The following is a 25,804-nucleotide window of genomic DNA, read 5'->3' as shown; positions in this document are numbered from 1 at the left end:
GAGGGCAGAGTTTTGAGGTGGAGATGAAAACGTTCTGAGGAAGAGACGAGCACGTTTGACAAGAACCGTCAATACACTGACACAATTCTAAAAGTCACCCAACTTGGATCGAAGCAATTCCATAGTAATCAACTTAATACACATTCAACCTAATTAAGCAATAAAGCATGAGGGGGTGAGGTATATGGCCAATATACCACGGCTAAGGGCTGTTCTTATGCACGAAGCAACGCGGAGTGCCTGGATACAGCCATTAGCCGTGGTATATTGGCCATATATCACAAATCCCCAAGGTGCCTTATTGCTATTATAAACTGGTTACCAACATAATTAGAGCAGACGAACCACCCAGTTTATAATATATCTTAGACCCCTCAAATTCAACCTTGAAGCCAGTTCCACTGCCCCCCCCCCCCCCCCCCCCCCCCATTGTTCCCCTCTAATCAGGGACTGTTTAAGACGTGGGACACCAAGGTGTGTGCAATTAATTATCAGGTAGAACAGAAAAACAGCAGGCTCCGGACCTCGTAGGGTAAGAGCTGAATACCCCTCCCTGCCTTAGACCATCGGATCAAATATCTATAAATGAATAACCATTCTATGACTCATACTGAAGGTTACATTAAATTAGCACACTGGTAGGCTTATTTTAATTAGATATGTCTACAAACACATGTATAATGAGCTTGTGCCCGAACTGGTCCATTTAGAGCAGTGAGCAACGGAATCCTCTAATGCTGAGGGACAGAGAGATGAGAGAGAGGGAGGCCCACAGACTGTTGAAGGATTTTACCGTCTCAGACTCCAAGTAACATCTGAGAGACTGTTCGTTCGTGTGCGTGTGCGCGTGTGCGTGTTAGGGATATGTAACTCCAGTTGCTCCCTGGCTGGTTTGGACGGTGAGGAGAGGAGACAGGTTTCATACTATACACTACTGGAGATCTGCCTGCTCGTCCTCTGGGATTGGCCTGATGAAGCAAGACACTGATCAGGTGGGAGTTCTCTACCTCTGATGCTTGGCTTCCAAATCAATAATGTACAGCTGTCCTCCTCCACCATCACCTCTCCTGTTTCCTCCCTCTCAGAGATACAATGTCACACTACCTGGAAGGCTATCAGGGTATTATCAAACCTTCTCCTTTCAAATCAACACTCATACTGAATTGGTTTCAGAGATACTTCTTATTTTATTATGACGTGCATGCAGAATAACTTCTGAATTGAATTGCATTGGATATTTTTGTTTATTAATGATATTGTGAAAGTCTGAAGCCAAACAAGACCTACAAGATTATCTACAACACAGAAAACAATGAAGGAACTCAACTTGAAGAAAAACTGTGTGTACAGCCATACACTTGATCTCCAGTTTAAAAAGTTGAACCAGAAAGCCATTCCTCTCTGTTGACAGCAGAGCCTGGGAAAGCCATAAATTGTTGTGGGGCAACAGTGCCCCCTCTTGGGCGTTAGAGGAACAGCCTCCCAGCAGATGATTGTGATGAATTGTGGCTGCTCCTCCCATTAGCTTGGCTTGCCTCAGGCCTGTAGCTATCTATTCCCAACAGGGCCCATGTAAGTGGATTTAAATAAATTGATTGATTCATGTTTTTCTTGCTTGGGAGGAAATATTGAGATATTTTTTTAATCATCCTGCTATAGTGTGCATGAGATAAAGAATAGCACATATTACTGTTATGAACTGATGCAATTTAAATATTGAGAGATAGTGTGAGAGATAGTGTGAGAGAGTGTGAGAGAGAGTGTGAGAGAGAGTGTGAGAGAGAGTGTGAGAGAGAGGGTGAGCGCACTCTGGGGACAGAATACTAAACAATAGACCATAAACAGGAACACTTGATAAACCTGGTGTTACCATAACAACCAATGGAACCATTAGGTTCACATTTTCTGATAAAAATCTGCAGATGCTGTCCATTTGGATGGACATACATGGTCTACTGACACTGTACAGATACAGACTCCACAGGACTAAAAGGAAAGCAGGCCCTTGAGGCCATCGTTAACAAGCTCCCTGCTCACTGGTTTCAGGTCTGCTTCAGTGTCAAGAGGGACACATGCAGAATTAGCATCCATTTGGAAGATTGGATGGATCCCCTGAGAACTGTTAAGTAAACAGCCCCTCTGTTCTGAGCGGGTAACAAAGGTGTGTGTGTGTTCCACAGTGTGAAGTAGGCTATTTACCTCAGAATCCTCATTTCTGACGCCGAGCTCCAGCACTGCATGTGGCTCCTTCAACTTGGCTTGGGTGGACTTGGCCATCTGAAGGTTGAGCTGCCATCCGACATGTTCCAGCTATCAACCACACAGACACCATGATAAAAACAATTTAAATAGTGTTCGTTGTTTTCAGTAACTTCATTGTTGTTGCAATATCCCCAGCGGACTTGGCAGTTTCACTCATTAAGGATTCTAGCATTAAGAAATCTTAAGAAACAATTCTGGGCCGGGTTTCCCGATAGCGATGGAACTTAGGCTTACGAGTGTTTAAACGATGCATAGTTCAAAATCTTGATTCTATGTTTAGCGCAGATCTTGTATAAAGTAATGTGGAAGGGCAAGAAAGCACCTAACGACAGACTTAGCTGAGGCAGTCGGTAAATAACAAGCGTTTAAGTGCAACTTTAGTAACAATGATTTTGGGAAACGGCTCTGAGATTTAACGATGCTCCTACGAAGGTTCTAACGTGCTTTTTGGGAAACCGGGCCCTGATCAGTTGGATGGTACAGTGAAAGCACATTTAAAGCAGAGGCCCAAGGGGATCGCTAAGTGGCAGATTTATAGATGGACGCTCCATTAATCTGCCTTAACAGTGAAATAGATTAGGTGTGCTTAGAGGAGGGGGTGGGCTAAGTGTTTTATGATGCAGAGTGGCATAATATACCCGGAGATCTCTCTGTGTGGTCCCAGGACGTCACAGCACCAAGTGTGATGACACCCACTCCAGCCTCCCAAGGGGCACATTGCTAAAACTACTTCCCAAATGTCACCCTATTCCCTATATAGTGCACTACTATTGACCAGGGACCATAGGTAGTGTACTATATAGGGAATAGGGTGACATTTGGGACACCCCCGAAGACTGCTGTCGCTGAGATTATCATGACAACATCACAGGCTATGCCTGCTTTGACTCTATTCTATGGTGTTAACATACACAGAGATTTGTATAATATTTTATGTTCAAATGATCAGTTGGATCTGGCAGTTTCCTATGCATGCCAATGTTGCTCGGGACTCTGGCTCAACTGGACTGGTTTAATGGCACAAAGAACGTTCGCCGCTTTCATTGCATATCCACCAGAGACAGGAAAGCCTAATTTATACCTTGCGTACATACGCAATGCAATAACACAATTAGCCGTTCTATGTACTTGTGTAGCAAAAATATGCAAATGTGTGCAGCAACGCAATTTGCAACTGGACGCAACTACGCAGGATCGCCATTTCTCGTAGCTCCAGTAATTGCAATCTTGCGTTGAGTACGTACGTTATAAATAAAGCTTAAACGGCATTGCAGGGGCAGAATTATCGCACTGCCATGGACACACCTCACCTTTTTGGGAGCAAAAATCCTCTGCCTGATCTTCTCCACGACATCTGGGCCGACAGTGGTCCAGGCCTGGCAGAAGGCCTCCGCCGTCTCTGGGGAGAGATGGATTTTCTCGAGCTGCTGCTTCAGGGATGCAGGCTTCACATTATGATAGACAGTCTGAATAGAGATAGAGAGAGGATCTGCAATAAGACTCAAGGCACTTTTTTATTGACCGTCGCATAATACATGTTTAGATGCTAAATCTAGGTGTACATGGAAAATCTCTTCTCTCATGACAGCAGTCACTTGACTGCAAAAAACATATTGAATGGTACTGAGCATCCAACCAAGCTTCACTGAGGAAAAAATATACATGTACGTGGCCATTCCATTAGGATGTTATGCCAATTCTACACATGACACCTCAACTCATATTGCTCAGTGGAGAAACCTACCGTCAGGTGAGGTTTCTGCAGAATTCTTGGTGAATTGCATTGATGAAAGTCAATGCTTCTGTAGTTAGTTAGCAGTCAGCTATTTGGCTGGCATCTGGCGCTTATGTAACACACTGTTATAACAATGATGCTCCGCAAAGCATGTTGTGACCTTTCTTTCAGGCAGTAGCCTACTGCTTTTATATCCTCATCACCAATAGCACCATAAAAGGGTTTCAATGTACATACTTTGGATACTTGTGCACAGTGAACACTTCAAACATCATGTTTTAAATTGCTCTTTATGTGACACCTAGAAATTCTCAATCAGCTTCAAACTGGGCAACAGTACACTAAACACTAGACTGGAAAAGATAGGTTAACTGTGCAACAATGAATTAAATATATTTTATTCTACACTATATATAGAAAAGTATGTGGACACCCCTTCAAATTAGTAGATTCGGCTATTTCAGCCACACCCGTTGCTGACAGGTGTATAAAATCGAGCACACCGCCATGCAAACTCCATAGACAAACATTGGCAGTAGAATGGCCCATACCGAAGAGCTCAGAGACTTTCAACGTGGCAGAGTAATAGGATGCCACCTTTCCAACAAGTCAGTTCGTCAAATTACTGCCCTGGTCAACTGTAAGTGCTGTTATTGTGAAGTGGAAACGTCTAGGAGCAACAACGGCTCAGCCGCGAAGTGGTAGGCCAGACAAGCTCACAGAACGGGACCACCGAGTGCTGAAGCGCATAAAAATCGTTTGTCCTTGGTTGCAACACTCACTTCCGAGTTCCAAACTGCCTCTGGAAGCAACGTCAGCACAAGACCTGTTCGTCAGGAGCTTCATGAAATGGGTTTCCATGGCCGAGCAGCCGCACACAAGCCTAAGATCACCATGCGCAATGCCAAGCGTCTGCTGGAGTGGTGTAAAGTTTGCCACCATTGGACTCTGGAGCAGTGTAAATGCGTTCTCTGGATTGATGAATCACGCTTCACCATCTGGCATTCTGACGGACAAATCTGGGTTTGGCTGATGCCAGGAGAACGCTACATGCCCGAATGCATTGTGCCAACTGTAAAGTTTGGTGGAGGTGGAATAATGGGGTCTGTTTTTCATGGTTCGGACTAGGCCCCTTAGTTCCAGTGAAGGGAAATCTTAACGCTACACCATACAATGACATTCTAGACGATTCTGTGCTTCCAACTTTGTGGCAACAGTTTGTGGAAGGCCCTTTCTTGTTTCAGCATGACAATGCCCCCGTGCACAAAGCGAGGTCCATACAGAAATGGTTTCTCGAGATAGGTGTGGAAGAACTGACTGGCCTGCACAGAGCCCTGACCTCAACCCCATCGAACAACTTTGGGATGAATTGGAACGCTGACTGCGAGCCAGGCCTAATCGCCAAACATCAGTGCCTGACCTCACTAATGCTCGTGGCTGAATGGAAGCAAGTCCCTGCAACAATGTTCCAACATCTAGTGATAAGCCTTCCCAGAAGAGTGGAGGCTGTTATAGCAGCAAAGGGGGGACCAACTCCATATTAATGCCCATGATTTTGCAATGAGATGTTCGACGAGCAGCTGTCCACATACTTTTGGTCATGTAGTGTAGCTAGAGTTGAGGCAAACATCAAGGCCTACTTACCTGTTCTAGAATGAAGGCAGCTGTATCCAGCACCAGACTGAGATCCTGCTTGTCCAATGACAGAGCACTCTGCAGTTTCTGTTCTTCCTCCTCACTAAACGTGCGCTCTTCCTGAGGGACACAAGTAACTGCATCATTCTTCGTAAACATGTGCACTGGAAAAATGATGATTCAAGTGGGCTGCAGTAATATCATGACTAAAGCCTGATGTTTGACGGCACTAGAAACGCAATAACACCAGTGGCACTTGCACTATTCTAGTAAACCCAAATTAGGCTTATCATGCATGATACTGAGTTTGTGTAGCCTGGGTGCCAGTCTTTCGTCTCTCTTACCAACTAATCCTTAGTGAATTGTCAGGCTTGACAATGACAGCAATGGAGTTGGCAAGAGTACTTAGGAACATATGTCTATGTTATGCCAATTATACGCCACCTGACTTGCTCTCTGGAGACACCTACCTTCAGGTGAAGTTTCTGCAGAATTCGTGAAAGAAGTCTGGATAACTTATTCAGTTCAATTGTGTTGATGAAAGTCACAGCTTCTTTTATGCTGTGGATTGAATAACAATGTCAGATTGTGTGGCGCACACTAAGCTAACTAACAGAAATGGATGAAACTGCTGTCATGAATGGATGAGTAGGACTATCCTAAAGATAACCGACATTACGGTCGTACTGTAACGTTCGTTCCATCTCCCCTTAAGAAATGAACTAAAGTCAGATTCTTATGGCTGGAACATGGCTAGCTATATTTTTCATGTAAATATTGCTATAGAGAGTGAGACCCTCGTGCAATTTAATAAAGATTGACTAGAAATATGACTTTTCGACTTATATTTAGCTAAGCTTCTTGCAAACTAATTAACAGTCGCTAACGTTAGCTATCTAATTAACTTGCTAGCTTAACGTTTCATTTAGAAAATCAGTGTTACCTTGAAGTAGAATAAACGTAAACTAAATGCCTACCTTTGTGTTTCTGTGATTATGGCAGCCATCACTGTCTTCTGTATGTTTAACAAATATATTATTCGTTTCAAAGTTTAAATCTGTTACTACAAAATGCAACAGCAGTCATCCTTCTGTTCTCTTCCTGTTGTGAAACACTGCATTCGCGACCATCTACATTGCGCGTTCATTCACTGAACCACTTTATTTCACACAAATAACAAATCAACTTGATATAAGATTGTAATCTATGCTGTTATAATTAACAATAAAGTCTATATTACTGGTTTGCATACGAACTGACAATTAAATAAACATTTGTACGGATTTTGCTGCATAAAAGCTGCGCAAAACTTGGCCTAAAGCAGTCACGTGCAGTCATACGTTATTCTTCTTCTTCTGTGGGTTTTATGGCGGACTACATCCAAAAGTTGTATTGCCGCCACCAACCGGACGATTTGAAACCCCCAAAAAACATACTTAATAGTGATTCCAATAACCCACCCTAATAAAAACAGTACATTGCCAAAACAAACAAAACTCCCACTTCTTCCTTCTTTTAGTTCTCCATAGTGTAGACATTACCGTGAAATGCTTACTTACAGCCCTTAACTAACAATGGACTCTTCTGGTGCAACATTCAAACCCTCAACCCTTTTCACAGCTTCTGCATATGAAATGCTCTGTACAACCCTGATTTTGCCCCACGTCATTCTCCTTTACCCTTGTGGGGCATTCAGAAGACGTGGCTTCATGATTCCCACCCCAATTACAACATGTCACATTTTCTTCACTTTTATAACACATATTATATTTCCCACATCTTGTATATCTCGGCCACCCCCAAACACTTTCTACATGACCAAAAGCTTTACAATGATCACATTGGTCTTGGGATAAATGCTCTGACTCTGTAGTTAATATACCGTAACTGCACTTGAGTAAGGAGAGACTCCATATCTAAAAACAAAAGAACAGATAAACTCTTTACTTTTTCTTCATTCACCACACGATTCATCCGACGAGCATCAATCACTCCAGGAATATTTTTCATCTCGTCAACATCTACTTCCCACGAGACTCCAGATATAACCCTCTTGAGGGGTGCCCTGTTCCTAAGAGACACACACGACACTTCAAACTTAACAACACACGTTTCTTCTGATCCTAAGAAGCACAAAAATTAATTTGTACGAATTTTGATCGTCACAGCCTTCACTCTACCCTGCACTCGCTCCACCAGTTTGGATATCTCAAATGGATTCCTCACGATTTGTAATTCAATCAGCTGCTCCTCATTTACAAACCGTACTCCTACAAGATACGAAGTGACATTCTCATCACTGTACTCTACTTTGCTCCGTTTCCCTTTCTTTTGGACAATAGTCCAATTCTTCTTGATTCTACCGCCATTAGATTCAGAATCCACTTCCATCGTATTTTTTCCCCGCCGAGCCGGTCGTGAGAATTCGCACTCTCCTGCGTGATGACCAAACTGCACATAGTATATTTGTGCATGACTTTATTGGATATCGCAGTAAATTGTCAATCAATTATCAATGGCATTTTTGTTTAGTCAAGTACTGGCCACTAATATACTTTATGATGGCGTATTGCTTTACGTAGTAGCATGGAGCACCTATCACTTCAAAATGTGTTTGGTTTCTCACAGAAGCTACCGACAACAAGAATGCAATCATGGGATGCCTGTCCATAAGATGTTACCTACTTAGATCAAACAGCGGTCCAACTTGCTCTTCTTTCAGACAAACATACTTAACTGCACTATTCCATTATTGAATACAATGAAACCTCTAACTGCCAACACAAATTCCAAATAGGCATAAAATGATTCAATACTTTATTAAGTTGCAAAAAAACAAAACAAAAAAACATACATGCACTGATTAAAATCAAGAGAAACATTTTTGATAAGACAAGATAATTTGTTTAAACCATTGTGTATACAGATAAGACAAAGATATACAATTTCAGCTTACATCATCATATCAATGGAGGCTGGTGAGGGGAGGACAGCTCATAATTGGTAGAACGGAGCAAATGGAATGGCATCAAACACATGGAAACCATGTGTTTGATGCCATTCCACATATTCTGCTCCAGCCATTACCAGGAGCCCGTCCTCCCCAATTAAGGATGCCACCAACCTCCTGTGCATCATATACTGTATATAAGAATATTCTGTTAAGTTTTACAAACCACTACTAAAGTATGAATTTCCAAGGGCACACCTCCAGTGAGGGTAGAGGAATGTAATAAATAAATACTTAATTTTCTCAAACAGAACAAAGCCACATCGATGACATTCATTTAAAAACAGGGAAACAAAAAAAGAAATTCACACAGTACCTTCATGATTTTTGAGAAAAGTTGGTATTTGTTTGGATTTTGGTAAACAAATTGCATGGTAAACATTGGTCGACTTCTGCACGGTGGGTCTTGCCGGCTATTTGAAGGAGGGTAAGTTTGGCACTTTTATACTGATGTCTCCAATGTTGATGTTTCTGGGCATTTCGGGGAGGTTCATGTTCTTTACAGCGGACACAGCACGAGCAGGGGCTCCTGCAATACCAGCCTGCACACAAAACATAAATAAAACGCAGTTAAGAATCCCTAGAAACAGACACCACAGACACCACCAGACACTCACAATGGACAGGGACACACAACCCCACAGGACTAAACACACAGCACCACAGACACCACAGACACTCACAATGGACAGGGACACATAACCCCACAGGACTAAACACACAGCACCACAGACACCACCAGACACTCACAATGGACAGGGACACACAACCCCACAGGACTAAACACACAGCACCACAGACACCACCAGACACTCACAATGGACAGGGACACATAACCCCACAGGACTAAACACACAGCACCACAGACACCACCAGACACTCACAATGGACAGGGACACATAACCCCACAGGACTAAACACACAGCACCACAGACACCACCAGACACTCACAATGGACAGGGACACATAACCCCACAGGACTAAACACACAGCACCACAGACACCACCAGACACTCACAATGGACAGGGACACACAACCCCACAGGACTAAACACACAGCACCACAGACACCACCAGACAAAATGCAAAGCATCGACTACTAACAGACATATGTGCAAATGTACATCCAAACGCCTAGCTTCATATGCACATGCAATATTTGGTTCATTTATGATTTACATCACAACCAGGGCCAATTATGAATCAACTGTGAGAACAGTGCTACATTCATTGATCTTCAAATATTAAATTTACTTTTCTTTAAAGACAGAGGCAGCATTGCTTGAAAAGTGAACCCACCGAATTCTTGAGGACCCATAAGGATACAAATGCAAGGAGAGAATTGGGTAAAGCAGAAAAAATGTATTTTGATATGAGGAGGAAATGAAGCTATAGGTATGTATAGAATGTTTATAGAATTTAGAAAACATAAATTGGGCATGTGACTGAAGTAAAATGTCTTATATAGGCTGTGTGTCTTGGGAAACTAACTAGAGCAATATCAGACGGCCTAATGGAAATCACGCTACGCTAAGATTTACTCTGCTCACTCATATACAGTGCATTCAGAAAGTATTGAGACCCCTTGACTTTTTCCACATTTTGTTACGTTACAGACTTATTCTAAAATTGATTGTTTTTTATTCTCTCATCAATCTGCACACAATACCTCAATGACAAAGCGAAAACAGGTTTTTAGAAATGTTTTCAAATTTCTTACAAATAAAAAAACAGAAATATCTTAGTTACATAAGTATTCAGATCCTTTGCGATGAGACTCATAATTGAGCTCAGGTGCATCCTATTTCCATTAATGATCCTTGAGATGTTTCTACAACTTGGAGTCCACCTGTGGTAAATTCAATTGATCGGACATGATTTGCAAAAACCAAGCCATGAGGTCAAAGGAATTGTCTGTAGAGCGCCGAGACAGGATTGTGTCGAGGCACAGATCTGGGGAAGGGTACCAAAACATTTCTGCAGCATTGAAGGTCCCCAAGAACACAGTGGCCTCCATCATTCTTAAATGGAAGAAGTTTGGAACCACCAAGACTCTTCCTAGAGCTGGCCGCCCGGCCAAACTGAGCAATCGGGGAGAAGGGCCTTGGTCAGGGAAGTGACCAAGAACCCGATGGTCACTGACAGAACTTTAGAGTTCCTCTGTGGAGATGGGAGAATCTTCCAGACCTGCAGCACTCCACCAATCAGGCCTTTCTGGTAGAGTGGCCAGACGGAAGCTACTCCTCAGTAAAAGGCACATGACAGCCCGCTTGGAGTTTTCCAAAAGGCACCTAAAGACTCTCAGACCATGAGAAACAAGATTTTCTGGTCTGATGAAACCAAGATGAAAGTCTTTGGCCTGAATGCCAAGCGTTACATCTGGAGGAAACCTGTCACCATCCCTACGGGGAAGCATGGTGTTGGCAGCATCATGCTGTGAGGATGTTTTTCAGCAGCAGGGACTGGGAGACTAGTCAGGATCGAGGGAAAGATGAATGGAGCAAAGTACTGAGAGATCCTTGAGGAAAACCTTGTCCAGAGCGCTCAGGACCTCAGACTGGGACGAAGGTTCACCTTCCAACAGGTCAACAACCCTGAGCACACAGCGAAGACAATGCAGGAGTGGCTTCGGGACAAGTCTCTGAATGTCCATGAGCGGCCCAGACAAAGCCCGGACTTGAACCCGATCGAATATCTCTGGAGAAACCTGAAAATAGCCGTGCAGCGACGCTCCCCATCCAACCTGACAGAGCTTGAGAAGATCTGCAGAAAAGAATAGGATAAACTCCCCAAATACAGTTGTGCCAAGCTTGTAGCGTCATACCCAAGAAGACTCGAGGCTGTAATCGCTGCCAAAGGTGCTTCAACAAAGTACTGTGTAAAGGGTCTGAATACTTATGTAAATGTAATTTCAGTTTATTTATTTGCAAAAATAAAAATGTTTTTGCTTCGTCATTATGGGGAATTGTGTGTAGAATGATGAGGGATTTGTTTCTTCCTTTAATCCATTTTAACAGAAAAACATTTGGAAAAAGTCAAGGGGTCTGAATACTTCCGAATGCACTGTACATTTCTTACAGCTTAAGTAATTCTCAGTGAAATAACATCATTATTACAATTCATAATAGTTTCGTAGACCTTTTTCTGACCATTCCTGAAGTACAATAAACAACAGACTATGTTTTACTGATTAAAACATTTAGGAACTTTTTCAAAGACATAGTGTAATTTATTACAATTGCAACAACTCTTCACACGGTAAGGTAAGGACTTACTAGTTGGTAACGGGGGGTGACAAGGTTCAGTGCAAAATATGACTGTTCAATCTAGGCTAATGTTTGATTATTAAAATGTACATAAAAGATTCAAGCGACAGCTATTCAATGTTGTGAGTTATTTCCATGGTATTACCCAATGATATGGACCATGTGGGGAATTGGTGTAATACTACGTCACAACAAGGTGTCTACTCTATGGTATACTGAAGGAGGGAGGAAACACACTAAAGCAGTGAATTTCAAAGCATTGGTCAATAGAAAACGATATAAAAAGGTTATCTAATATAATTTCAGATACGGAAACATATTGGTTGAAATGTCAATAGCAAAATAAGTAATGGACATTTGCTATGAATAACATTTCTTGATCCCTAGATTTTGAGGGATTGCTTTTGAAAATCACCGCTGTTAGAGATCCACCCACAGAATCTTCAACAGTCAGACCCATAAATTAAAATTCAAAAACAGCTTCTAGCTACTAGGCTACACTTTCTAGGTGTGAAAATTAGTAAAACAAGGTCTCACTTTTCAACTACCATAGGACCGGTTACAAATATAAAATCTGTAGCGATCACTAGCTGTTTAAAGCAGTTGTTTAGCCATTTCAAAAATAATTGTTCAATGGTTTCTTTCTGAACAGAACCCTTATTTTTTAAGTTCCGTTCCAATGTTCCGACCAACAAAATAAAGAATTATACCTACGGAGGAGCGTCTTCTATGGAGGAATTTTGAAAGTCTTTGAACTTCAGAGTTGGCTTAACGTTGGACCAGAGATGCTAGATCGCTAACAAGCTTGTGTGTGCAGAGCAGCACCATAATTAAAAACACATCTTACCTTCTTGTAGTTAATAAATCCAATGTGAAATGTGATAACTATAGTATCCCTAACTAGCATTGAAAAGTAAATCCATTCTTCTCTAATTAAAAACCTCTCCCTATCTTCTGAATCACGCTTGTAACGTCAGTAGGCTTATAGCTATGCTTCAGAGGGGCAGGGACAGGTAGCCTTCACACGCGCGCACACACTGGCAAAGATTTTAGGCTGGCATGCAGATACTGGCGCTTTGTTGCGTTTTTTGTTGTTGCCCGGAACGTAAAATAACATTATTAACCGGTTCCCATGCTTTTAAAATAACAGTTCTGTTCCGGAATAGTATAGATCACTTTCGTTCCCGGTTCTGATTCTGTTCCTTGAAAAATATAGTTATTTTCCGGTTCTGCTCCCTGAACCGGTTCGAACCCTTGATGTACACAGGATTCTCATTTCATCCGCTGTAATTAAAAACATGAGGTCAGTTTAAGTCTCCTTCATACATTTTGCTGCTCTCAAGTTGAGTGGCAATACAGAGTAGCTACTGTCCTCAAACGAGAAGAACCCTGGGTTTTTACTAACCTTGGCAGCCAGTCAACTACTTCATACTGTATAGCCTAAACTATATGTAACAACTCAAGGGAGACAAATTAGACTTGCTCCTTGCCAGTTGCCTAGGTTTCTGGTCTAGTACTCAGTCACACATATATATCTTAAGAATCACGCCGTACTAAAACTATGTTCCACAGATCTCCCCAAACAGGCATTACTGCTGTGTCAGCACTGAGCTGTGACTGCCTGGGAAACCAAATGACTGGCTTGGGATATGGTCTGTTGATTAATAAACACTGATGTGTCACACACCAAGAGGTAAAACACACATTTAATGTATGTAAACAGTGGTTTACACATGTCATAAAAGCAGTCTGATACGAGTTATAGGGCAGCAAAGCAGAACATGTTGACAAGAACCAATAGAGACATGCAGAGCATGCAGAGTTGTGCTTGGCTATCTAGCAACCTAGCGAGGTTTGGCTTGAATTTTCAGTACCTGCGAAATTGCGACGAGACCTCTCTGTTACAGACACAAACACCAAGCCAGACCAGACAGGTGAACAGTATAATTGCACCTCTTAGAGCCTCACCACAGGAGGTTGGTGCCACCTTAATTGGGGAGGACGGGCTCATGGTAATGGCTGGAGCGGAATCGGTGGAATGGTATCAAATACATTAAAGACATGGTTTCTGTGTGTTTGATGCCATTCCATTCACTCCGTTCCAGCAATTATTATGAGCCGTCCTCCCCTCAGCAGCCTCCACTGCTCTTCACACTTAGACTTTTGGTAAAAATACAGTCGGCTACACGTATGCATGTAAACTTGCGTACTTGCTACGTTGCTCGCGCTACATCTGGAGATGACACTCGCCCGACAGTTGCCCCCACTTGAAGCAGGGCAGTGTAAACAGAATTGTCTCGTTGAGCCAACACTCCTACAGTATAAATGGTAATAGCGGAGCAATGTTTTTGAAACTGCTGAAATGTATTGACATGTTCCTAATATTTGAGACTAGTTTTGTTGAGTTACCTGAAATCGCAGTAACAGCCTGTTACATTCTGAACATTTTGCAGTAGCTGCCGGCTGCACTGAGCCACGTAAAACTATGGAAGCCCATCCCTGCCACCAAAAACAAATGTAGATCACACACATAGGATATGGTTTTTAATTTGTAACATTGTGTGGTGATTACAGAGGTGGCACCACAGGTCCCAGAGTGGTGGGGGGGAATTGTTTTCCTGGGGCCCAGCATTTTTCCTGATCTGGTAGTAGGCTAACCTAACCAACTCTGGACCCTAGTTGTAGTGTATGACATAGTAATAAATCAGCTGTAAAAACGTTTTTATATGGGCTATGATGGGACCAGATTTTAAAAAACTGCCCACCTGCATTTATTGACAAACACTTCTGTATGGCTAAGCCTAGTTTGCCCGAAACGTTGGTATTGGTGCAATATCAAGTCCCTGTCATCCTAATTAAAAACGATTTACTATCACCATACATGGAAGTTTCAAATGATCATTGAATCATGTTAACCGATTTCCTTAACAGTGGCTAAGCAATATGGGGTTTCATTACTCTAACAGTGATAAATTGTTGGGTCTGCTGTAAAAGATTTGGATGTTAGTGACGTCGTTTTGCTATTAAGCGGTCAGCCTATGGAGAACTAGATATAGTGTAAATTTGGGAGGTTACAGTACTTGGTTGGAAATGTAGTAGTACCTGTGTCTACCTGTCCTGTCTGGGAGACTGAAAGATAAACATCTGTAAAGAGAGAAGAATGCAAAGAACTAGAAATGGTCAGGGAAAAAGAGGAATGAGGAATGTTGTTAAAGCAGATCAGAGTAATTATAGTTTGTATATACTGAACAAAAATATAAACGCAACATGTAAAGTGTTGGTCCCATGTTTCATGAGCTGAAATAAAAAAAGATCCCAGAAATTTTCCAAACGCACATAAAGCTTATTTCTCTCAAATTTGGTGTACAAATTTGTTTACATCCCTGTTAGTGAGCATTTCTCCTTTGCCAAGATAATCCAAGGTGTGGCATATCAAGAAGCTGATTAAATGGCATCATTACACAGGTGCACCTTGTGCTGGGGACAATAAAAGGCCACTAAAATGTGCAGTCTTGTCACACAACACAATGCCACAGATGTCTCAAGTTTTGAAGGAGCGTGCAATTAGCATGCTGACTGCAGGAATGTCCACCAGAGCTGTTGCCAGAGATTTATCTACTATAAGCTGGCTCCAACATCGTTTTAGAGAATTTGGTAGTACATCCAACCCCAGGACCTCCACATCCGGCTTCTTCTCCTGCGGGATCGTCTGAGACCAGCCACCCGGACAGCTGATGAAAGTGAGGAGTATTTCTGTCTGTAATAAAGCCCTTTTGTGGGGAAAAACTAATTCTGATTGGCTGGGCCTTGGCTCCCCAGTGGGTGGACCTGGCTCCACCCATGGCTGCGCCCCTGCCCAGTCATGGGAAATCCATAGATTAGGGCCTAATGAATTTATTTAAATTCACTGATTTCCTTGTATGAACTGTAACTCAGTAAAATCGTTGAAACTGTTGCATGTTGCGTTTATATTTTTGTTCAGTATAAATAGAACGTGAAAAGACCTATCGTAGACCGCATTCATAGACACGCAACTGAGAGAGGCCTCAACACCTCCAAATTCATAGAAACACTTCTGATGTTTTACATTGAGCCGGTTGAGCATGTGAAAGTGAACTAAATCCATTCTTCACCAATTTGTGTTGACGATTTTTTACACACTGCTAGGAATTTATTTAGTTTACATCATTCTTTATGTGTCTGAATTAGGTTTGGTGGTGAAGTTTGAATGATTATGACTATGAGGAACACTGCGGTCTAGGGTAGGTCCAAGAAGGAAAAGACGGACCAGATCTGATGTTTGTTGAACAGTCAAAACTCGGCTTACAATACATCTGTCAAGAATGATTCCATTTGATCAACCACAAAATGCAGCCTAAAGTTGTTACCAAAGCATTGTTTCCATAGATACAGCCACATTGCTACAGTGAGGTAAAATCTGTAAAATGTTAGCCAATGGTACAGCACCAATTTGAAACAAAGATAACTTAACAGCAAGTTACACATCCATGGCCTTTAGAGTCTCACCGTGTAACCTTATAGTGTAGCAGCACTACATTACAATAACAGCCAAGCAAACGTAACCTGACCAAATATCTCATCAAAAGAACTTACTGATAAACATTTTAGGCTTTTCTGAAATATTTCGCTTCATATTCGTTTATTTAACTAGAGAACTGTGTGTGTGTGTGTGTCAATTTAAAATACACCAAGTCTAAGTCATGATGGCATTGTTCTGCCATTGGCAAATGGCAATGATTCCATGAAATTGTCTCTGGCTGTAACAATCTGTTTTCAGGAATGGTGAAATTTAGAGACTATATTCCAAGAGATCTGCTAATTCATTAGTGACAACAGCTGCATGAGAACCAAGCAATATCTAGGTCTTAATATCATGGACAACTCAGCTACAGGATATCAGCTCACAGATGCTAAAAAGATCAGCTCAGGACAACTTTATCAAAATGACCACAACTAACCATTCAACAGTCATCCAAACGCTACCATCCCCTCATTTAAGCAAATGCGCCAACAGGACATTTCCAGTCTGTAGAGTGGGACGAACAATGAGGCGATTGAGGATCAGGATCACGCAGATGCATTGGACAATGTGTACATTTACATTCGGTAGAAGAGACAATCTGTGTTTTATGATGATGATTATATATTTGGGGGTAGGTAGGAAGAGAATGTATTTCTATGTGGTGCAGCAGTGGAGCGCCAGAGAGCACAAACACCTATCAGGAGCATCACAGGAAGGGCATGCAGGGTCCAGCATACACGCATGCCTCCACATACCTGGAGTATAGGAAGTCATAAAGAAGTACTGCCACTCTTACCTCCGATTTCTCCATTTTGTTTTGGGCGTCCACCTGTGTGATGATCTCATTCATGTTGGTCTCCAGCACCATCCCCCCCATCACCATCTCTGCCAGTATATTGTGGACCTGCAGGTTCAATAGAATATGTTCAATTAACAGGTTATTCTCTGACTGAGAAAACATCCTATTGCTGTAACCCAAAGACGTGGGGGGGGGGTTCTGGAACCTACAGGATCAATTTCAATAAGTATTTCATTGTCTAAGAAAAAAATCCCTTATTTATTATTGTTAGATATTAAAAGAGGCTAAACAAATGTGAACAGGAGATAAACAACCTTTGAAAACAGATGACCTGATGAGAGATATACATGCAACCTTATCTCATGTAAAAACATTCAATATACAAACATAAATCACACCAAGTCCCATTTATAATTGGTTTGTTTTATGTAGATTGCTTCGCTTCACTAGGCAGATGGGTTGCTTTGGCCATTAATAATGTTCCTGCATACACCAGTGCCATTGCCCTACGTCTGGGTTTTCCGAGACTAGGTTATAGATTGCTGCTGTCACAGTTATATTGCTTTCTCTTTGCTCATATTACCCTGTGTATACATGAATATCAATGGCATCTTCCTGCGTGAAACGAGGCAACCTGTGCAGAAAGTGCCGCAATATCCTGCTCTGCTGCAACAGACTTGGCTAGATATTGACATTGACAATAGATTGTCTTAAGACGAGCCAGCAGGGCCGAGCGTTATCACAGGGGAGATCAAGTCACCTAGACAGTCTTATATTAAATAAATTACACAATGGCACAGTCAGTGTCTACGGGGAGTCACAGATTCATTGTGAACATCAAATGCCGGTGTTCGATATAGGAAATATTAAAATGAAGGGTGTATTGATAGGATATAGCTGATAAAATACTTTGTACCTTGTCCACGTGGAAAATTAAGTCAAGTTCGCAGACATTCTCGAAGCATTTGTCCAGTGTTTCCACAAACACCTGTGGAAAGACTATCACATTCACTGAACAGTGTAATAGGTTGGCCCTTGTTTTACTCCAATGACACGTCCACCAACAACTAGCCCATCTAAGATGGTGGCACCAAATGTTCATAGTTCAAAAACAAAACATTTTCCACCAAGGCTTTAGAAACATTACCTGGATAAGGTCTAAGATGCCAAGCTCGCTCTCCGAGGAATCGACGCAGAATACGAAGTAGAGCGTGGCATAGTGTCTGTAGATTAGCTTGTTCTCAGACCCACCGATCAACCTGACGACACAAAAACAAAATGAGGGGACAATCGAAAAGTTCTCTGAACAGGGGTGTATTCATTCGTGCAAACCGTAGCAAAACTTTTGCAACGGAAAACGTTTTAAGGAAAACTAGCGTTTATTATTGGAAAGGAAAAAAAAAAAAAAAAAAAACTAGGTCCCTCCCGTTTCAGTCTGTTTGGCGTCTAGTAAATATACCCCAGCTGGTGTGAGTTTGCCTGCAATCTGTGAACACTGGCATGCATGTGGAAGTGAGCCAAGGTTGGTTAATAGATATCAATGCAACAAGCCATCTACCCAGTGTGCTTACACTGCAAACTGACACTTCAGCAGTCTCCTAGTACTTCACCTCTATATCACAACAACAGTCCACACCACAAGGGAAATACACTCACACATGGCACCAATCAACACATGGGATAGTTGTCAACACAATGATCCTTAATGAAACACCAGTCAGTGTGATGTTAATTTCTCAATGCACACATTCCATGACATGAAACACAGCCAAACATGCTGGTATTATGAACAAGTAACCAGTTCTGCAGCAGCATTAACAATGGACTAACGAAACAAATTTCAAAGGATAGTTTGGGGTGGAGTTTTCCTTTAAGTGCAAGCCAAGTCGAGAAGCCTTGACCAATCTTTGTAAGGCCTGATAAAAGCATGTTGACCTGAGTCTGTAGAAGGTCGAGCTGCTTGAGCAACATCATATTTGTTGATGGGACTCAACAGTAGAAACAATCATATAGCAGGGATCCCAGGGGTGTGTTCACTAGGAACCAAACAGAAGGAAAATGGGCAGAAACAGAAGGAGACTAACCTGAACTTCTCTAATACGTTTTTAGTTGCAAAACATTTTACACCCCAGTTCTATTAGTCTCTGTTGAATGAGAGGAGGTTCCACAATGCAATAGCCTAACACCTGGGACTGCTTCATGAATGAATATTCAACTCTTCATAATGATCCAATTGATCTCTCCCCAGCTGGCCACCATCTGATTGGCTCCCTCTCTCCCATATCTCTCCCATGCAGTGCAATTTGTCATGTGTTCTTGCCTCACGAAAAGCTGATTCTATTCGTGTAGCGTTCTGTAGAGTAGCCTACATCATCAGCTCAAATGGTTGTATTTGTCTACATGGAATTGAAAGGATATGCATTTCACTGTGACACGAGCAGGAAATGTTAAGACAAAGCCTCATCTTAACACTTATGGATTTCAGTACAGTTGATGATGTCTTAAAATGAATCTCTTACATTCCACCTTCTAGAAAATTGCAGACGTTCTCATCTCTTTTGGACACCAGATGAAATGTTTCTCTGATGATCTGTTGTTCCGTGTCTTCGTTCTGTGGAACAGAAATGACAAATACAGTCAGTGTGCATGGGAAAACAAAAATGTAAAGCTTTCGCTACAGGTCTTCACGACATTTATGCTTAAAACTATCCAATCTTTTGTTCTGATAGTTTACCGACTGCCATTTTCCCCACTCATAACCTAAAAAAAAGTGCCAGTACATTCACTGCATACTCTTTCCAGTGTCCACATATTCATGCAAATGTTCTTTCTGAAATATGTGTAGGTCAGGTCATTGCAGTGAAAGGGAATGCCTTCAAGTGATCATGTGAAATGAGTCAAGTGACATGAAGCACAAGACTAGGGGGAGGGCCCATAGCAGAGAGCTCTCCATGCCAATGCAAGCACAGAAACTCTGGTCTAGCCTGCTATCAGGAACCTACTCTTCACTCCGCTAAACATCTAGACACCCACTCTCCTCGCTCTAGGAACTGAAAATCGAAAGGGCAATATTGTGCAGTAGCATATATTACTGTCAATATTCATTATTATTTTTAAAAAAAATTGGGGGGGGGGGGGGAAGCAACTCTCCTGTTGAAATAAGTGAGAAAAAAATACTTGCCTAAATTACATTTAAAAAACATAGGTAATTTCCATGTGAAAGGACCCATGAGCACCAACATGTGTGGTTCATAGGAGCATGTCAAATTGGGTGTCAAATGAAAGCTAAGAGTCTATATTTTGGAGAAATTAAGGCATACAGGGCTCAACATTTACGCTTGTCCGGGACAAGTTTTTAATATTGTCTGGCAAGCAGAATATAGAGATGGTCAAGTAAATAAAAATCACAACATCAAACAATTAAATCGGATCAGAAATTGGATCAGTGTCCTCTGGATGCCATGTTTTGTGCATTGCTCTCCCAATTTTTGCACATCGGAGTAGAACTACATTGCATTGACAGGCAGGAGAGTGTGCACATTTGCTGATATTCATTGATAATGTGAGTTTTTTTTTACCCAGTTATAGCACATTTGTGGTCAGCAAACAGGGTACGGTCATGAAAATCATGGTGCAAAGTCATGGTGTGTGAATCACCTGTGTGTGCGAGTGGGGCCGAGGGGAGACAGATTGTAGCAGCAAGTAACCTATAAAAATGATAGTCTGTTGTCTAACTACATAACCAATTCAAAACATATTGTGTAGCCTGGCTACTTATTTCGGTAGCTAACTATTCAGCTTTTAGCATGTATTAATGTCAACGTCCGATGTCCTAAAAATCTATTCACCGGCACTCCGATGTGCAATTGATGAACGGGTGCATTACTAAAGCAATGACACATACTCCTGCTGTAAAACCGCTACTCAAGCGCTCAAAATTGGGAGTTGAGACATAAATCTGCCACTAATGGAGTGCTGGGATTCCCTTCTATTCAACATTGGCCATGTAATTCTGACAACGTTAAAAATATTCTTAGAATAGCCTAATTGACAAATAACTCACATGCTGTCAATAGACCTCCCCTGAAACCTGAATATTTTAGCCTTACAAGGTTATAGATAAACATGTATTTGTTAGTTACCTTGCTTTGAAGTAGCCTACCTTAGTCATTTGATCCCTGATTCATTGAATGAGGGAATTAATTTATGAAGACAAACAGTATTTGGTTGTAATTGTAATGTTGCAATATTTTATAGGCTACTAAGGGTGGCCAACCATCATCCAGGAGATCCTTAAAGTGGCAGTGTTGTATTTTGAGATAGGGTTGAATATGCAAAGAAGCCAATAGGCAGAGGGTATCCTACATGTTTGTCTGATTACTATGGCAGTGTTTCCCAAACTCGGTTTTCCCCTGCCCCCAGGTGCACGTTTTGGTTTTTGCCCTAGCACTAAACAGCTGATTCAAATAATCAAAGCTTGATGAGGGTCCCGAGTTTGGACCGAGGACCGAGTTTGGGAAACTCTGCTCTATGGCACGTGCCAAACTCATTCCACGGAGGGCCGAGCGTCTGCGGGTTTTCACTCCTCCCTTGTACTTGATTGATGGATTAAGGTCACTAATTAGTAAGGAACTCCCCTCACCTGGTTTTCTAGGGCCTAGACCCTCCATGGAATTAGTTTGACACCCCTGCTCTATGGTAATAGGCTAATAATGATAATAATTAATGTTATTTTGTAAAGTGGTTCCTTGCAACATACAATTATATATAAATGTTGTATTTCTGGACAAGTGAGAAAATCAGTCCTACTTATGCGAAGGACAAGTGACTAAAGAAGTTAATGTCAAGCCCTGGAATATATACATTTTCCAACTGTTTTCCATCCTAAACATTTGGAGTAAGCAAAGGCTTTGATTTCTGGTCAAACTGATGGAAATGGACTGATTAGAAAACATCTACCAGAAAAAGTCTTAAAATATATTAGAAATACATCAAAACACAATAATGTTGAAGTAAAGACCCCTGCCAACTAATAAACACATATTTCGTTATGAATAAATTGTTCTGCCTTCTGTAAGTTTAAGAAACATTGCCTTGTGCCTTGAAATTCCATGACCAAAAACCCACATATCTTTAAGATATTTTCTAATTTCCCTCCTTCATGAGGGAGGATAATGAAAGTTCACAGAAGTAACAAGTCCAGGTAGATCTATCAATTAGTAAGCTACCACCTGGTTACTCATCCCTGCCCTATGGACATAGACATGGAACACTGGTCACCTTAATAATGTTTACATACTGTTTTACCCATTTCATATGTACAGTGCACATTTTGTTTTGTTACAGCCTTATTCTAAATTTGATTTAATAAATGTTCCTCATCAATCTATACACAATACCCCATAATGACAAAGCGAACAGGTTTTTAGAAATTTTAGCAAATGTATAAAAAATTAAAAACATAAATACCTTATTTACATAAGTATTCAGACCCTTTGCTATGAGACTCGAAATTGAGCTCAGGTGCATCCCCTGTCCATTGATCATCCTTGAGATGTTTCTACAACTTGATTGGAGTCCACCTGTGGTAAATTCAATTGATTGGATATGATTTGGAAAGGCACACGCCTGTCTATATAAGGTCCCACAGTTGACAGTGCATGCCAGAGCAAAAACCAAGCCATGAGGTCGAAGGAATTGTCCGTAGCGCTACGAGACAGGATTGTGTCGAGGCACAGATCTGGGGAAGGGTACCAAAAAATGTCTGCAGCATTGAAGGTCCCCAAGAACACAGTGGCCTCCATCATTCTTAAATGGAAGAAGTTTGGAACCACCAAGACTCTTCCTTTAGCTGGCCGCCCGGCCAAACTGAGCAATCGGGGGAGAAGGGCCTTGGTCAGGGAGGCGACCAAGAACCCGATGGTCACTCTGACAGAGCTCCAGAGTTACTCTGTGGAGATGGGAGAACCTGCCAGAAGGACAACCATCTCTGCAGCACTCCACCAATCAGGCCTTTATGGTAGAGTGGCCAGACAGAAGCCACTCCTCAGTAAAAAAGGCACATGACAGCCCGCGTCTGGAGGAAACCTGGCACCATCCCTACGGTGAAGCATGGTGGTGGCAGCATCATGCTGTGGGGATGTGTTTCAGCAGCAGGGATTGGTAGACTAAATCAGGATCGAGGGAAATGTGAACGGAGCAAAGTACAGAGAGATCCTTTTTTTTTTTTTAATGGTATACCCCAATTTCGTGATATCCAATTAGTAGTTACAGTCTTGTCCCATCGCTGCTACTCCTGTACGGACTCGGTAAGGTGAAGGTCGAGAGCCATGCGTCCTCCGAAACACGATCCTGCCAAGCCGCACTGCTTCTTGACACACTGCTCGCTTAACCCAGAAGCCAGCCGCACCAATGTGTCGGAGGAAACACAGTACAACTGGCGACCACGTCAGCGTGCGTTTGTCCGGCCCGCCACAGGAGTTGCTAGAGCGCGATGGGACAAGGACATCCCGGCCGGCCAAACCCTCCCCTAACCCGGATGACGCTGGGCCAATTGTGCAGAGAGATCCTTGAGGAAAGCCTGCTCCAGAGCACTCAGGACCTCAGACTGGGGCCAAGGGTCACCTTCCAACAGGACAACGACCCTAAACACACAGACAAGACAACGCAGGAGTGGCTTCGGGACAAGTCTCTGAATGTCCTTGACCGGCCCAGCCAGAGGCCGGACTTGAACCTGATCAAACATCTCTGGAGAGACCTGAAAATAGCTGTACAGCGACGCTCGCCATCCAACCTGACAGAGCTTGAGAGGATCTGCAGAGATAAATGGGAGTAACTCCCCAAATACAGGTGTGCCAAGCTTGCAGCGTCATACCCAAGAAGACTCAAGGCTGTAATCGCTACCAAAAGTGCTTCAACAAAGTACTGAGTAAAGGGTCTGAATACTTATGAAAATGTGATTAAAGTTTTTTATTTTGAATAAATTTTCTAAAAAATCTAAAAACCTGTTTTTGCTTTGGCATTATGGGGTATTGTGCATAGATTGATGAGGAAAAACAATTTCATCCATTTTAGAATAAGGCTGTAAGGTAACAAAATGTGAAAAATCTGAGTCTCAGCACAATTATGTTACCGTTATCTATAATCTGACTCTATATGGTTAGCTAGTCTGTCCCTTTGTCTACTAACCTGTGACCAGTAATACATGTTCATCTTTTATACACAAAAAACTATTTTGATGAGGAATTCATTGATTGATTGGCAGGAGCACAAGTAAATAACGTGAACATCGGCGTGTCATGTGACGTAAACACCTTTGGAAGGACAGAACGAACACGAAGCATTTATACCTCAGTGATCTGTGCATGAGACTGTTAGGAGACAGGAAAAGCCTGCATGCATATAACAATATTAAGTTATCTAGCTAGCTATTGTTTGGGCTAATTCATTGCACCATTATTATTGCAAACTATTATTATTGCAAACTCCAGTAGTTAGGCTGTGTGTGTGAAACGATAGCTATTCCTACACATTCTGAATTATTAAAAGAACAATGTTGCTCAGTCTGATATAGGATATCCCAAGTCAAGATCAAATGACATCGCTAGCCACGTAAACAAGCCAGTCAGGTCACAAATTACACCACCTAAAACAGTATAGCTAGCTAACTTTGTTTGTTTGTTTGCAATAATATTGGTGCAATGAATTAGCCCAAACAATAGCTAGCTAGATAACTTAACATTGTTATATGCATGCTAGCTAGCTACAGCAGATTCGAAACAATTGCATACTCACGTAATGCTCGTAGAATTTAGAAAGCCGAGGTTTCCCATGGTTGTTGAATATTAGTATGGCTTTAATCATTTTGTTCTGTTTTATGAGGAGGAGAAAAAAGGGATCAGTCTATGAATGACTGTTGTCAACCCTCCAGCACCGACCCAGTCTACCTGGGACCCGATTCTAATCCGTCTCAATCTAGCTCAAATTACGGCAAACAGACTAACGTTACATGCCGTTTCTCCATCCAGTTTTTGCGGAAATAACTTTACTCCACGTCAAACCATTAATCTACCTCCAACTACAGCAGCCGTGGTGGGTCAAACTGAGATTGCAAACGTTTCTTTTGACTAGTCAAAAATCAACATCTACCACCTACAGTGCCTTCAGAAAGCATTCACACCCCTTGACTTTTTCCAAATGTTGTTGTTTTACAGCCTGAATTTAAAATGGATTACATTTATATTGTTTGTCACTGACCTACACACAATAACCCATAATGTCAAAGTGGAATTATGTTTTTCCTAAATTTGACAAATTAATTAAAAATGAAAAGCTGAAATGTCTTGAGTCAATAAGTATTCAACCCCTTTGTTATGGCAAGCCTAAATATGTTTTTCCATAGTAAAAAATCGCTTAACGAGTCAGATAATAAGTTGCATGGACTCACTCTGTGTGCAGTAATAGTGTTTAATATGATTTTTGAATGACTATCTCATCTATGTACCCCACACATACAATTATCTGTAAGGTCCCTCAGTCGAGCAGTGAATTTCAA

At 41.8% G+C, this 25,804-nt stretch overlaps 2 protein-coding genes across 3 annotated transcripts in view; both read right to left on the bottom strand.

Annotated features, from left to right (window-relative positions):
* Positions 1-6,991, bottom strand: part of commd10 (COMM domain containing 10) — a 40,309-nt gene extending 33,318 nt beyond the window's left edge. Inside the window, exons 1-5 of the mRNA XM_084176257.1 lie at positions 6,610-6,991; positions 6,103-6,193; positions 5,642-5,752; positions 3,573-3,728; positions 2,200-2,310 (exon numbers count right to left, since the gene is read on the bottom strand). Of these exons, the coding sequence (XP_084032383.1) occupies positions 2,200-2,310; positions 3,573-3,728; positions 5,642-5,752; positions 6,103-6,193; positions 6,610-6,638 (498 nt within the window). The 5' untranslated portion in view covers positions 6,639-6,991. The remainder of the gene's footprint in view (positions 1-2,199; positions 2,311-3,572; positions 3,729-5,641; positions 5,753-6,102; positions 6,194-6,609) is intronic.
* A 1,444-nt stretch (positions 6,992-8,435) lies between these two features.
* On the bottom strand, positions 8,436-25,274 carry LOC311141482 (AP-3 complex subunit sigma-1). 2 transcript variants are annotated; one of them, XM_084176827.1, is made up of 6 exons: positions 25,045-25,274; positions 19,770-19,861; positions 18,398-18,509; positions 18,167-18,238; positions 17,248-17,355; positions 8,436-9,184 (listed from the first exon to the last, which is right to left on the bottom strand). In XM_084176827.1, exons 1-6 carry the CDS (start codon positions 25,111-25,113, stop codon positions 9,056-9,058), a joined length of 582 nt encoding a protein of 193 aa, XP_084032953.1. In that variant the 5' UTR covers positions 25,114-25,274; the 3' UTR covers positions 8,436-9,055. The 2 variants fall into 2 exon arrangements, with proteins under 2 accessions (XP_084032953.1, XP_084032952.1); XM_084176826.1 differs by lacking the exon at positions 25,045-25,274 and adding an exon at positions 22,720-22,806.
* Between the last annotated feature and the right edge of the window lie 530 nt (positions 25,275-25,804).

The sequence above is a fragment of the Coregonus lavaretus genome, assembly GCF_964263955.1.
Source record: "Coregonus lavaretus genome assembly, chromosome: 14".
Lineage (NCBI taxonomy): Eukaryota > Metazoa > Chordata > Actinopteri > Salmoniformes > Salmonidae > Coregonus > Coregonus lavaretus.
Note: the sequence above shows the minus strand (reverse complement) of the source record. Positions and strands in the feature narration are given on the sequence as shown.

What these genes read in the sequence shown, in the direction of transcription:
- LOC311141482 (XM_084176826.1), bottom strand. Translation starts at nt 22,797, where the DNA reads ATGATCAATGGACAGGGGATGCACCTGAGCTCAATTTCGAGTCTCATA. An exon ending in GCATCTTAGACCTTATCCAG is followed by an intron (nt 18,239 to 18,397) that starts GTAATGTTTCTA and finishes GTCTTTCCACAG; the next exon opens with GTGTTTGTGGAAACACTGGA. An exon ending in ACAAAATGGAGAAATCGGAG is followed by an intron (nt 9,185 to 17,247) that starts GTAAGAGTGGCA and finishes TTTTGTGTGCAG; the next exon opens with GCTGGTATTGCAGGAGCCCC.